The sequence below is a fragment of the Maylandia zebra genome, linkage group LG14 (assembly GCF_041146795.1).
Source record: "Maylandia zebra isolate NMK-2024a linkage group LG14, Mzebra_GT3a, whole genome shotgun sequence".
NCBI classification, from domain to species: Eukaryota; Metazoa; Chordata; class Actinopteri; order Cichliformes; family Cichlidae; genus Maylandia; species Maylandia zebra.
In genome coordinates, this window is record NC_135180.1 from 2,165,314 (window position 1) to 2,179,909 (window position 14,596).

Sequence of the window (14,596 nt, forward strand, 5' to 3'; positions counted from 1 at the left end):
GGTCATGGGTCAGGGCTTTAACATTCCTCTAAAAATGGTGAAAAACCAGCCAGTGTCCCAGGAAAAACTTCCAAAGGCAGTCAGAACACCTGGAGAACTATTGTTCAAAACCACTTTTTAAAAAATAGCAAGAAAGTCTTTGGAAATCAGAAGTTTTGAACAACTCCTGAAGATGATGTAGTGACAGAAGTTCAAGTTACAGGCAGGAAAAAGCTTTTAAAACTTGAATTTGGGTCCAAATTAGTTTTTGATTTGTAAAAATCAGATTTGAAAAGAGATTCTAAGGAGAAATTTATTTATGCATCATAGTAGCTTCACAAGTAAATTTCCAGTTCCAAGGACAGCAAATGTTAATTAATCATTTAAAACGATGTAAATTAAATGACTGAATTTAGGATCGAAAAGTCACATTTGTAAATTCAGTTGCACAGTAGTCCAAGTAATTTGTCATTTGTTAGTTCGAGCCGTTATATTTTTAAGGATTAATCTGAGAGATTGTTACGTTGCAGTCTTTGCGATTTAGGAAACTGATTTTTCTTGTTAAAAACAGAAATGACAGAAATAAAATTGTACATTTAAAATCAGAACTAAGATTAAAGACAGCGCAGTGACACAGGTTCACTTTTCCTTCTCTTTTTAATAACAAAAACTGCATTTCAGTTCCATAAAGAACAAAGAGAGACCCCCCCAGTGACAGACGAGTATAATGTTAAACGTGGAAAAACTGGTGTTCATCATCAGGGTCTGATGGTGGGGGCTTCCAAAATGCATTGAGATCAAGCTGGAGAGGCGCAGAACGACAGGATACATACATTCCACATCCTAGAGGTTGTACAGGGTAAAATGCAGACGTGGTACCCATGCTTTACCTAAAATATCTCAGTTTTACTCGTAGTTCAGAATGGTACAAAGTTTCAGGTGGCTCGCCTTATTTATCCCTCTTCACCCTTTATGCAGAAAAGGCTTTATGTGGCTCAGAGCGCCCATGACAGGGATGAGGGAAAACCGAAACCCAGACGTGTCTAGAAAAGAAAACGAGAACAGTACATCGGAGGAACAGTCCAGAGACCGCCGTTATACAAAGAATGTATTCACACCTGTACAGAGGAGTAGGCCTGTGTCTGCTTTCACAAGAAGGCACCTCCTTTCCATGCTGACTGGATACTACTGGCCTTAAAGCACACCTGGCAAGTGCACGTGTGTTTATATATGCTCGTACATACAGTACATACCCCGTGAGGACTTGACGGGGGGGCGGGACGATGTGGATTGTGACAAATCAAGTCTCACAAAATTAGGAGAATGAAATCTGAAGACATTACGCTCACTCGGGAGCGCTGAACAAACATGACCTCAACAATGAACAGTCCTGGTAAAAAGAGTTCTCTGGAAAGATTTGGAGCTGCCAGAAGTTTTATTGTAGTCTTTGGCACACTCCTGTTGTGCCCAAGGAGGGTTTCCTTATCAAACCCTTGGCAGACTTGAATACAAATTCATCTATCTACATATAAAGATTTGTGCTCTTTGACTGACAGGCAGGGCGTTTGATATCCACGCCCTCTCCCACACACTCACCCTCCTCTCAAAAAGAGGCTAAGGGAATAATCACATGCTCCACAATAAAATATATACAAGTCTGCAAACATGGAGTTTGTGTTTACTCAAAAAAAGCTACAGATTCTGACGAAGCATAAAAAGCTGTAGTTTGTTTTTAGTCTAAGGAAACATGTTATTAAGGTAACTTGTCAAGTAAATATGACCATTCAGTTTAAATCCATCGAGGTGTAAAGTGGACACCCGACTGGCTGCTCAGCGAGGCAGTGGTGACAGAGTCTCTGATCCACTCAAGTTCTGGGTTTCTTTTGGATATCTGCCGCCACCACACATTAGCCTCCATCCCTCATGCTGTGAGTGGCATGATCCAAAGGTTTCAGCTTTCTATGCAAACGCTGACATTTTGTATTTTAGCTATTAGTTTGAAAATCAGCCTGAATGCGTCACATGCAACATACAGTTAGTGTACCTGAAATCCAAAGATTTAGTGTAACACTTCCAGAAGGTTGGGAACAATCACAGACTGAACAAAGACATTTGTAGAAGCTGCAGGAACCGAATATTCCTACGCACCAAGCCACTCTAAGCAGAGGAAATTCCCATGCCAGAATCAGGATGACTCCCAGTGACATCACCAGGGAATCTCGGAGAAAGCTCCAATCTGTGTCACACTACACAGACTGAGCTGCACTCAGATAAATAGATCATGATTAAAGCTGTGGCTTTACAGCAGCTTGATGATCATCCCACACACAGCAGGTCGATTTTGAGGCTCGGAGCAGAAGTGATCACGTTTCCACCTTCCTCCTCCTCTCAACGGTAAAGTGCATGAGCTAAAAATACAAGAAACATAAAAACAAAGCAATCACAAATTAGATGTTCCTCCCCCCCAGACACAGAGCTCTCCAGCTGTCTGTAACAGTTTAATGTTAAAGTCCACAGAGTTAGATCTGTTACAACGAACAACAACACGCTCCTTCAACTCCAATACTTGAGGTTTTCAGGGAGAATCCATGTGCATGTGAACCAATAAATAACAAAACGAACTTCTGAGTAAATAACGGACACTGACAGGATTTGAAAAGATGAGCCACTTCTTATGGAGCTCGAGTCTGTCGAGGTCCCGTGAGTCCTCTTTGTTCTGGTAGAAACGAATCCCCAATGTTTCCGTCTGATGGCGGTCGACCATCGTGACATAAAAAAGTGCACCTGAAAGGGCAAGTTCACCTACAGCCAGGTTCAGCGTCTTGTTTCCGGATCTGCCATCATCTTTGGTTGTAGATTTATGCGGTCACTCTGCGATGCAGCTGGTAAAATGAAGTCATGATAAACAGAGATGGAACCTAGCCGATGAAAGGTGCTTGAACTGCTACACAAGGAATGAGGGCTTTGTGGGAACGGTAATCAACAGTCTTAGGACGTGGTCCCTCTGTCTATGATTTCACCAGCTCTTCTACTCGTACAGTGTGACAGTACAGTAGCACAGAGCTGAGATCCTGCGGTCCACACTGGCCTTGTCTGCAGGGAACAGATACAAAACAGGAACTCGTTAATAGAAGTCATTAGATAAACGTGGAATGCACAGGAAATGCTGCAATGTCTCATGAATCACAGCGCCATCCTGAATGCGTCTGAGTAAAACATCCCCCCAAGTTCAAATGCTTAAGACGGTGAGCTCGTGCTTACATTTCATCACGTTTTCGATGTCTGTGGGGTCTTGGAGGATCTTGGACAGGCCGTCCAGGAGCATGGAGGCCTTGCTGTAGCGATAGGCTATGTCCTCCGTCTGCTTGAACATCTCATCGAGAGCTGCTGACTGAACCTGGAGCACGCACACGATCGCATTAGCCTCACCAGCACCAAGTCTATCTGTACAATAGGTTTGTCACTGCATACACATGAGACCCACCAGCTCCACTGCGTGATTGTAGACGAGCTTCTCTGCGGTGACGCTGTTGATTTCGTCCACAAAGCGCTGCTTATCAGAGAAGAAGTGGTTGAGTTTGTCGGTCAGCTGCCTGCACAGGGAGATGCAGCTTTTGTAGCGCTCATTCAGACTCTTGACCACTGAGAGGATAAAGGGAGAGCCTTTATTAAACTAATAAAGATAAAATACAAAGGAAAAAGGCAGCGAGGAAGCCGAAACGTCCTTACCCTGTTTGACGGCAGTGGAAGGGTTGAGCTTGGCAGATTTAATCTGAGCTTTGGCCAGATGGAGCGAGGAAGCAAGGAGCTGAGCTGCCTTCATGTAAAGCACCAACTGCTCCACCTGCCTGTAGGGGGCAGCACAACCACAGCTCGTAAGACAAATGGGAAGTGTTTACAAACAAAGGGCCCTATGATTACATGATATTAAAAACTATATTACTTAAAAATCAGAGCAGACTTAAGTTTCTTACCCCCACTCTTTGCTCAGCTGGCTGATCTGGTCCACAACCACGCTGTCCTGGGGAGGGTAGAGGGATGCAGCCGAGATGCCGAGCTCTGTCCCCCCGGCTCGAAGCGCCGCCATCTCCAGGATGCAGTCGGTAAATGAAAGCATCATCCGCAGGTGCATCAGGGTGTCTGTGTGCTCACGCTAGGGCACGGAAAGAAAGATTGCAATGAAATGTTGAAGAGGAGAAGAGACACTGCGTGAAAAGAATCAACCACTTCTTGTAAGGCACCAATCCCTACTTCTCACCTCCATCAGAGTCTCCTCAGGAAGTTCTGGGGCTTCAAAGGTGATGAACCCCTCTAGGCTGGGAGGAGAGGTCCCATACGGGACGTACCGCAGGCTGCTGGGTGCCCCCTCTGCCCCAGGGGCCAGCTGCCCACCTCCGTAACCTCCTGGAGGAGATGAGCCTATGGCCATGCCCGGAGGAGAGCCGACATAAACCCGACCACTGACTGAGCACAGAGAGCCTGCTGAACTGTTGGAGCCCACTGAGGGGACAGAGAGGAGAGAGCATGGCAGAAAAATTTTAAGCTTTCCTCCTAAAGCTCAGCTCTGCAAGAAGGTGGCGGGTTTCCCTCACCTGAAGTGGTGCGTGATCGGGTGCCCAGGTGGCTGCAGGTTGGAGGAGTGCTGCTCTTGGGTGGTGAACCCACAGTGAAAAGGACCGTACGAGGACTCGCTGACCCACCGTGAGCGAGCGTGCTCGGACCTGCGGGGGCTTTGGGCAGGAGGAAATGTGCTCGTTACTTCTGTCGTTCAGTGAACCGTTTATTTGTAAACGATGTTCTCACGGCTTAAACTGGACACAATGTTGCTAATTTCACACATGCAGAGTATCTGCTCAGTGCTCATACCTGTGTCCATGGGCCGCTCAGTATTCAGGCTGTCACTGCTGCCCTGATAGGGCTGCCCACCCAGAGTGATTCTGATTGGATGGTCAGACAGACGACCTGTACTGACAGACCTGTAAGGAAAGTGCAGATGATGTCAGCAGAGGTGCACAGCATCATCCTTTCACAGTTAAAACACTCTTAACATCTTTCATGTAAAAAGGAAATCAATCAGATTTCCGGGAAGTCTGAAATTGAGCCAGGCGAAAGATTGTCACTGCATAAGAACACCAACTGATCAGCTGTTTTTTATTTATTTATGACAAATCTCACAGTCCATGTTGTAAGTGACTGCACTGGACTGTCCATATGTGCATTTATCAGATTTAACAGCTCCAATGGAAGCAGATTTGGGTGCTTCTATACCTGCCAAATGTCCGGCTGCCCTCAGGAGCAGCTGGTCGCCCGGCGAGGAAGGGGTTGCTGTGGTGTCCGCAAACATCGTGTGCGTCAGCCAGCATCCTTGTGGGTTGGGGGCTGTCTGCCAGCGCCATCAAGTTACAGGAGGCTTGTGTTTTGGGGATCTTAAATGGTGCTGAAATGGTCTGAAAAAGAGACAAAAAGGTGAAGTAACCTAAATTTAACAGCTAAAAGCATACTTCTTCACTGAAGGGCACTCACTTTAGTTGGGGAGCCAATGATTGTGGGCAGTGGGGACTTTTGAAGCCAGTCAGACGTGCGAGGGGAGGAGCCCAGCAGCTTGGTGGGGGAAGAACCAAGGTTGGCGGGACGGCCAAGCTGCGGGGAGTGACTGCAGGAGGAGGAAGGCTGCACAGGGTCAGACAGCTGCTTGTGGAGCTTCTGCCTGGTCTGGTAGACCTCAGTAAGAATGGGGGCGCTCTGAAGCCGAGCCCCCAGGAGCTGAGAGGATGGGATGGGGGAACCTAAAGACACAGTGGATTAGAACCAATACCAGTTAGTAATCATCCATGGCTTAGCATCAAGTCTACCATTTTCCCTACAACCTTCCACAGAGTGTGTGCTGCTCATTTGTGTGCCTCTTCACACAGGGGACAAAGCACTAAAATCTGATTCATCATTTAGGACAGTGAAGCCTCCTTCCTGGTCACCATGACAGCAACCCTCTTGACACAAACAGTGAACAAGGCGTAAGACATGTGCAGAGCCAGAGACTCTGAAAATGGCCTGGAGTCATGGTGACTCATGCACTTTCCAAAAATTAAGTCATGTCACTAGCAAGAGAATCAGAACTCAGAACAGCAGTTGTTGTCAATTCTGCTTCTTTTAAATGTCAAACACATCGTTGTTAGGAAGGGTTGTATACTGTGAATCTCCTTTTTCATTACAACTGTACCCACAGCACCTGAAACTGAAGGGAACAGGACAATACAGAGTGAGATAGCCCTGAGAACGAGCAGGGAGCCTGAGAACGTACCTCCTGAAGAACTGCGGCTGCGGGGTTCCTGGTTCTGTAGGTGACAGCAGCAGTGACCCAGCTGCTCAGGGATGGTGCCCACTGCACACAGAAAGAGCTTAGATTTGTCAGGAGACTCGAGAGATGTCCCCTTCATGTCTGGGAGGTGTCATTAAACGTAAGCTTACCGAGAGGTGAGGGCGAGTAGGGCCGGGAGCTTCCAGTGGAGAGGCGGCGGCCCACAGTCTGAGGGACGTCTGCGGAGCTCGGAGACCCCGAGCCCACCTTGGGAAAACCCATTGGACTGGTGTTAGATCGCCTCACTGTGCCAGATCTGAAAAACACAAGCATGAATCTTTAATTATACAAAACAGACATGAAGTAACAGTCTAAGCCAGTCTTCCTTTGGCTCATTTCATCTTGTGGCAGTTTGCAAACATTTGTTTGGCTGCTGAGACGACTCACGACAGCTGAAAGTTGGCAGTTTTCAGTCCGATACTAAACTGTGTAGTCTACTCAGTCGTCTAAACATGAATATCACCATCATCAGCTCGTTACACATTCATGGTGCTTCGTGTGATGACACAGATACCCCACATCATCATATCTGTCAAATGTGGGTAATATGTTTTGGTGGTACAGCTGTATGTTCCTCGCTGCACTTATGAAACCACGAAGGCAGGACGAATGTCTGCAGGGCTGAAAGAAATAGTGATTCCATGCAATGCAACTGGTAAACTGCAAAACATAAAACACAGAATGTTTTTTAAAATTCAATTAATATCTTTTAAATTTGCACAGTCGTTTTTTTGGAAAAACAATTGACACGATTCTCATCCTTGTATTAAAAGAATCTTTGTGGTGATTCTTTATCACACGTGTTAATCATGCACGTTAAAGTGAAACATTACAGTTTGACTGTCCTGTGGTTAAAACATAAACGAACACCTGAAATTCACCTGCATACGTTGTTCACGTAAATTGTGCTAAGAAAACTCAAAAAGCATCAACCTTTCATCAGCTGCCTCCTCTGCACTCCCCACCTAATATTAGCATTTGTGTGCACTGTTCTGCTGCTAATACAGAGGAAAATGAATCCACAGATGAGGAGGAATGTAACTAATGTTGCTCCTGCAGTGAGAACAATAACACTAACCATCTGACTCTGAGCTGAAAGTAGAACCGTGACTGAAGATTTGAATTTGTCTCTGACACTTTGTTCAGCATTACGGGAGGAATTTCACTGGCAAAGTAAGTAAACCACCAGACGAACGAAATTCTACAGAGAAGCTAACATAATAAACTTCTAATAACAGAGCCATTAGCAATGCCACAGTGAGTAGCTCCACATATTTGATTTGGCAGGTTTTTACGCGGGATGCCCTTCCTGACATAACCCCAGAGGGATCTGTGTCTCCTCCCAGGATCCGATCGAGGACCTTTCCCTTGTTAGGCGAATATGTAAACCACTACACTATCATGTAACTAGTTTCCCTGAGAAACAACGTGCCATCCCTTCTCTTCTGTCTTCACGTGAAACTGTCAACAAACCCCTCAGTAAGGCCATAAACTCAAGCAGGCAGTTGACTGATGTAATTTCAGTGAAACCTTATGGCTGATGAAATAGTTGTGGTGAGTTAAGCATTCCTCTGCAGTTCATCATTGCCACTCGATAAAGTTGACTGAGCAATCCCAGCAGAGTCCTTACCTGGGGGAGCTGTAGAGTGTGGTGTTCGGGCTGCTGGACAGATTCTGCTTGATGCGCTGGTAGTTGCGAACCTGCGTAGGAACTGGAATGGGGGTGGTCTCAGCCCGCGGGGACACCATAGGCGTCTGTCCTGGGGTGGGCTGTGGCTGCCTGGAGGGGACGAAGTGAGAAAGGAGCGTCGTTAGCCAATGTGTTTGAAGTTGCTGCTGCTTGCTTGTTTGCGTGAAGTTGTCTGGAGTTTCAATTGTCATGGTAAGTCCAAAAGTTACAGCTTGTGAACTTTCACAGCCCTGAGGTCTTTGTTTAGGCTCAGATGGAGGCAGGTTGGGGAAGTTCAGTTTTAGCCCAGCCTCTCAGGGACAGAGGCTTCCATGTAAACACAGGCAAGACCAATCAGCTTCAGACTTCACTCTGCTTGGGGCAGGACTACATGTAGGGGCAGCCAATAGCACGCATGAGGGCGGTCCTCTGCTGTACAGACACGGGAGGGGAAGTGCATTTACATTCTTTTATCATTCCAGAGGAGACAAAATGTTCTGAGCGTAAGGTAATGACACCTAAACAGGGCCTTTAAAAAAAACATCCTATATGTTCTTAATGTTTTTTAAAGGTGACACGAGTTAGAAACCCGTTATGTAATAATGAAAGCCTGGGAGGGTCCATAAGGGAGGGAGGGAGGAGGACACGTGAGGCTGGACTAGTCCAGACAAAGAACCCGAGAGCAGCTGCTTTGTGGCATATCTGCAGTTCTGAGAAATAAACACTAGCACGTGCTGCACCACTAGCATGTGAGGTAATGAGCCTTGTTGAAGCGATCCATTTTCTCTAAGCTGCTAAAAGCTTTACTGAGCCTGGCCATTGTTAATATGGAGAAAGGTGTTGCGTGCTGCTGTTATTGGCTTTAAAAAGGAGAAAGAACATTTGGTCAGTGAACAGCTGCTCTTCAAAAAGAGCCAAGAGTAGAAAGAGAGCGAGGCTGTATCTTCAAACTCAGCTGCGTCTCCGACGACCTGGTTTTTAAACCATGTCAGCATCTAAAAAGTGTCCTCATTCATCACCATCACTTGCTTTGTCTGTTTTTTTACAGTAACAATATCTCTACACGCTCCTCTCGCTACCCCCAGGGTCCACACTCCCTTCCTGTGCCACCTTTCATCCTTTCTCTGGACTCCAATTCAGGACAAAGAAAACAGGATAAACAAGGCTTTGGTTTTGGAGAGTGTGCCTGCTGTTTCCAAATTGCTAGGGACAACTACTGCAATGAAATGAAAATTGGTTCTTCCTGTGTGTCAATGATTAACTCATTTATGTAAGCACTGAAGACTTATTGTTAAGGGGAAAAACAAAACCATGAGAACAGTAGAGGGAGGGAGTAAAGCTGGCAGCAGAGGGTGTTAGAGGGGCACAGCACAGAATAGACACATAGGAAGCTGAAATGGAGCAAGTGTGAGCAAAACGGGAACAGAGAGTAGTGAGGACCGTTGGCTTGGAGCTGGTTACACATGAAAAACAGGAAAGTAGGGAGACGAAGTGCAAAGCATTGGGGAAGGACAGGGGCACGAGAAAGTAGTCACAGAGAGCAAGCAAATGTATGCAAAATACTACACAAGGTAGTATTTAACTCTCATATTAACCTTTAACTTGAATTTTGGGTCTGTATTCAATCAAAATACTTACGGGTTTTACCATCTATCTATCCTGCTGAGTTTGAAGTTGTCTGCATTAACAGTGTTAGGCTAAAATGTGTGCTCCATTTACCAGGGTTTCTCCCCAGGGTGGCTGCTGCTTGCACCACTCTGCATGCAGGGGGAGGGGCATACACACACACTGGTGCTCAGCTGTCTGTAGGGTCAAATGGTGATTACAGACAACCTGAGATGCCACGGCTGTAGTAGCTGTTCATGTTAAACGTTCAAGCCTGCCTGATGGCTGCATTGCATCGCAAAGTCTGTGTGAATGAGTCCATGCAGTCACAAAACCACCGGCAGAGATGTGCACACCTGCAGAATGTAGAAACTGTGCGTAAGAGGCTCGGAAAAGCATTCGTGTCAGCATCGCTCAGAAGACAAACAAGTGCTGCTCGCCTGGGGTGTTTTCCCAGACAGCGTTAGGGGTACGCTGCATGCCTGCCGCAGTAATCAGGTCTAACATGGGCAGTGAAACTGAACTCAGCTTTCTATAAGATTGAGTTCACCAAACATTCTTGATGACTAGTTGCAAACAGCTAACTGATGATTTGTTAGAACATCTGTTACAAACATGGTTTATTTGAAGAGTTTCAGTCAGTTTTCAGCACAGAAACAGCGTGAAGGTTACAAATGATCTGGCCTCTGACTGCGCACTCATGTCTGTGCTCGTCCTGCTAGCCCTCAGTGCAGCTTTTGATTTGGGGACCATAAATTTTGATTACAGAGATTGGAGCACGCCACAGAGATTTATAGGTACTTATAGGTACTGCACTCCAATGGTTTGAATTCTATCTAATAGACTCCAATTTGTTCATGTAAATGGGGAGTCGTGATCCATGCTACACATGCTTTGCTTGGGCAGTATCATCAAAAACTAGTATTTATTAGTTCTAGGCTGGACAAGTCAGTCATTATTTATCAGGCTGTCCTAAAATCTCCTTGAGAGTACAGGACAGAACTGGACAGGGACTAGAAAGACAGAGCATATCCCCCATACTGGCTTCTCTTCTCTGCCTCCCTGTTAAACGCAGAATCAAATTCAAGATCAATTTAAGAGTATTTTAAAGTAGAATGGGAGGCAGAGCCTTTAGCTTTCAGGCCCATCTTCTGTGAAACCAGCTCCCTGTTTGGATTTGGTAGACAGACACCGTCTCTGCTTTTAAGATCAGGCTCCAAACTTCCCTTTTGGATAAAGCATATAGTTAAGACTGGATCAGGTGACCCTGAACCCTAATCCCAATAATGCCTTGAGGCACCTGTTGTTGTGATTTGACGCTATATAAATGCAATTAAATTAATAAGGAACTTAATCAAACTAAACTGAATTAATGAATCAGTGTGGGGTTGTGTGCAATTTAATACAACATCACAGGTATCACAGGTAGGACAAGGAAGTCTGAATGTATTTCAATATGGACTATCACATTACTGCAGTAAGAAAAACACCAGCTGATCAAAGGGAATAAACTTAGGAAGCATATGGAAGGCCAAAAGGAGATGAAAGCCGTGTCAACGGCAGTGTGAGAGTGTGTTTGTGTACAGTACTTACTATAATAAGACCAATATTTATTCCATAAACTGTGTTTGCGTGTGTTAAAAAAATGCAAGAGAGGTTTGGGGACTCTTATTCGAATACACACAGTCCTCTCTGTGGGTCTGGTGCTGTTTTTAGCACAGCACCACCATGTTGTCTGGCTCGGTATCTTCTTTGTAACCGATTAATCACGAAGAGCTGGTAGTGGGCAGGAGCGTTCAGTCAAGATAAATAAATCGGCACCATTTAGGGGTTACCCAGGATAAAGCTGGAAGCAGGCTGTTTGTCAAGTGCTCACAGAAATAGTGATACAAAGAAAGAAAGTAAGCCCTGCTGACACAAAAATAGATCATATTAAAATGGATAATATGAGCATTCAAACATGTCTTTGTGTGAAACAGTCTGACTCATCGTGACACACTCCTATTGTCCTGAAAATATCCAATTCACAGCCCACAAACGGTGCCTGGTGGCTTAGTGACGCTGGGCTGCATTCAAAGCATCTCCAACATCCAGTGAGGTAACAGCCTTTTTTATGAATCACACTTAACTGTTGTTAAACAAAACAAATAATTACTGAAAAAAACAGATGTGGCGTGTCAGCCCTACCACAGCTATGTCTGGAAAAACTCCATTCACCTCAATGTGGCCAACTCTAACCCAGCTCATCTTTTACATGCCACCTGCAGTCAACAGGGGTTTAACATTATAGGGCACAGAATTCTGGTAGCAGCAAACCACCTGTCATCTAAATGGGGAGCAAGCACACAAACAGCAATGGGTAGTGAAAGTCAAAGCTGAGTGTGAGTCTGCTGTGGCTGCTCTTTGGTGGCTCATTACTCTCTGCAGTACTTCAAATTGATCCACTGTTTGGTCCAAGTCTCTCTCTGCAGACACACTTTGCTAGTTCTGCTCTTCGGGCTATGTGCATACAGCAACACACGACAAGTGCCAAACTTGCTGACAGAAGCAGAAGTCATTTATGGTGAACTTTCAGTTCTCTCTTTAGAACTGCATTTTCTTTTTTGGCTGATAATTATTTTGGTAAGGTCAGAAAATTCAACCTAACTTAAGCAGAATGTGTTGCACAGCCTCGTACTCACCCTCCACACATGAGAAACTCGCTGGATGCCCGACGACCCGGTCCCATTGGTTGGTCATCTGAGGATGAGGAAAAAAGGAAAGAAAACAATCATTAACACACACACACACACACACAATGTTGTTGTACAGCAGTTACAAGCAGAGGTGAGCAGTCTCTCGGTTTTCTGATGAAGAGTTGAGACATTTTTAACCAAACAGAACTAGTCTAATAAAAGTCCAGTGAGCTCTGATAAATTCCTGACCGTTACATCCTAATGGGGTTTTTAAACGACTCGAGGGTTTGAGTAAACGGAACATTTAACACATTATTCTTTGGACAATTCTAACTCACACTATTACTGTCTGAAATGTAAAATGTTGTAGATTTACGAGTAGTCTTAGGAATAGTTTCTTTTTTCTATTAACAAAAAACCCCAAAACAAAACAAAATCTTAAGGAAATATCAGGTGTGCTGGAGTTTGGTTTACACCAGAGTTGCACTGTAGACTACATGGTGCGACATGCTGGTGCTACAGCTGTCATTACTATAGCATAGGTTAGCAATTCCCATAAAAGCTGTGATTTGGTCAGCTGTTATATTGAGATCACACGTGAAGCACATAACTCACACTGGTGTAGTTGCTGGAGTCTTGGAGCATTTTATACTCTACAATTAACTAATGGGAGAACCACTTCTGTCTACAATATAACAAGTGGTCTATGTCAGTCACCTTCAATTAATGAGTACATACTTCTGATACACAGTAAATAAAGACTGAGTTCAGTTTGCATGTGTTACAGCCTGGCAGTCCCTCCAGCTGATACCATGAAGTCACCACATGGTCTGCACACAGATCCATGGATATATGTATAGATTCCTTTAAAATTACAGATAATGGAATGGTGCTGAAGTTATGTCTTTGATGTTAAATTATCATTTATCGTCGAATTAAATGATAATGTAGCTCAGGCTGAAATAGGCAGTTTGCAGTACTATGGCAAAGTTTACAGTGATGGACTCTGGTGCACTGCTAGGTTAGGTCCTGGGTAGACACACAGATATTATAAAAGAGACATAGCACTGAAAGTACTGAACTTTATGGGAGCAGCAAAGTAAAGTAAAAATCAAGCACAAATATAACTTTCCTGGAAAAAGCTAAAGCTTACATTATTTTGGGGGCCATTATTTTATTATTTATTATTTTATTAAACATTTGGTACATGATGTTTTTATGTTAAAAGTCATTTTAGATAATGCATCATAAAATGTGAGTCATTAATTTAAGCAGGTCTTTAGTTCTACCTCAGTACTAGCGGTTGAAAAGAAGACATGACGGCTAATATAATGAAGACATTAAGATGCAAGTTAGGTGTAAATATAGACAGGTGTTGGCACTTACAGCTGTCAGCAGAGATGTGGGGCACCAGGACAAAGTCGTCCGTGTCACAAGAAGAGTTCTTACTGCTGGTGCTTCCTGCAGACTCTTTGGACAGCTGCAGGAAGTTGGGCGGACCGAGTGGAGGGGATGACAGACCATCCTCTGCTAGAGTCTGCATGTCTGGCAGAGACTGTTCACATGCAGAGAGAGTATGGGAGAGGAGGGGGAGGAAGTATAAATTGTAGTGAGGCTCCTGACTGATCCCATTAAGTCTTCCAAGCAGGGCAGCGCTGACTGTCAAACTAATCTCGTTACATTGTTACAGAGAACACTGCTGAGAAATCTCTCCTTTCCTCCTGCTGCAGTGACATGAAGAGATTGCTATAACTAGCGGAAGATGTAACCGCAGCAGCACTCACGCTAGCAGTATTCAAAGGCAGCACACACGAGGACCTAAAAATAAGGCTGAAGTGTTTTTACACAGGATCTGTGCATTTCCCAGACAAATCCATGTGATACATGTGATCAAACTCACAGGAGGAGAGCTGTAGCGGATACATGGGGAGCTGCCACAGGAGCTGTCTGTCACAGGATTGGAGGTGATGGGCACAGGAACTGGACACGCTGAGGGGGGAAACTCACCATTAATCATGGTTTCAAGTTGATGAGGCGTGGATGTGCTGTAGACTCTGACCTTTGTGCTTACATTTTTTAATGGTGGATGACGACTCCAAGAAAGGGTGGCTGAAAAATGTGTCTGAGAGAGAGATGGATAGGTAAGTGAGAAACAGCACGATATACCCCATCTAAACCTGTTCAGAGCTTTTCTTACTCTTCCCCTCCTGCTGCATCAGAACCAGCCGACTCACACAGATTCATTTTCATTCTTAAAGTTGCTGTCAAAGCTCAGAGTCAAGTTTTCATTTTTACAAACACTAAAATCCCAAT

General features: G+C 44.8%; 1 protein-coding gene across 1 annotated transcript in view; it reads right to left on the reverse strand.

The window, feature by feature from the left end:
• Positions 1-617: 617 nt before the first annotated feature.
• ulk2 (unc-51 like autophagy activating kinase 2) overlaps positions 618-14,596 on the reverse strand; it is a 33,754-nt gene continuing 19,775 nt past the window's right edge. The window contains exons 11-27 of the mRNA XM_004537972.6: positions 14,355-14,405; positions 14,184-14,272; positions 13,670-13,838; positions 12,290-12,347; positions 7,965-8,114; positions 6,445-6,590; positions 6,278-6,358; positions 5,503-5,765; positions 5,248-5,426; positions 4,846-4,955; positions 4,572-4,709; positions 4,238-4,479; positions 3,954-4,132; positions 3,709-3,827; positions 3,464-3,621; positions 3,241-3,376; positions 618-3,072 (exon numbers count right to left, since the gene is read on the reverse strand). Of these exons, the coding sequence (XP_004538029.2) occupies positions 3,008-3,072; positions 3,241-3,376; positions 3,464-3,621; positions 3,709-3,827; positions 3,954-4,132; positions 4,238-4,479; positions 4,572-4,709; positions 4,846-4,955; positions 5,248-5,426; positions 5,503-5,765; positions 6,278-6,358; positions 6,445-6,590; positions 7,965-8,114; positions 12,290-12,347; positions 13,670-13,838; positions 14,184-14,272; positions 14,355-14,405 (2,333 nt within the window). The 3' untranslated portion in view covers positions 618-3,007. The remainder of the gene's footprint in view (positions 3,073-3,240; positions 3,377-3,463; positions 3,622-3,708; positions 3,828-3,953; positions 4,133-4,237; positions 4,480-4,571; positions 4,710-4,845; positions 4,956-5,247; positions 5,427-5,502; positions 5,766-6,277; positions 6,359-6,444; positions 6,591-7,964; positions 8,115-12,289; positions 12,348-13,669; positions 13,839-14,183; positions 14,273-14,354; positions 14,406-14,596) is intronic.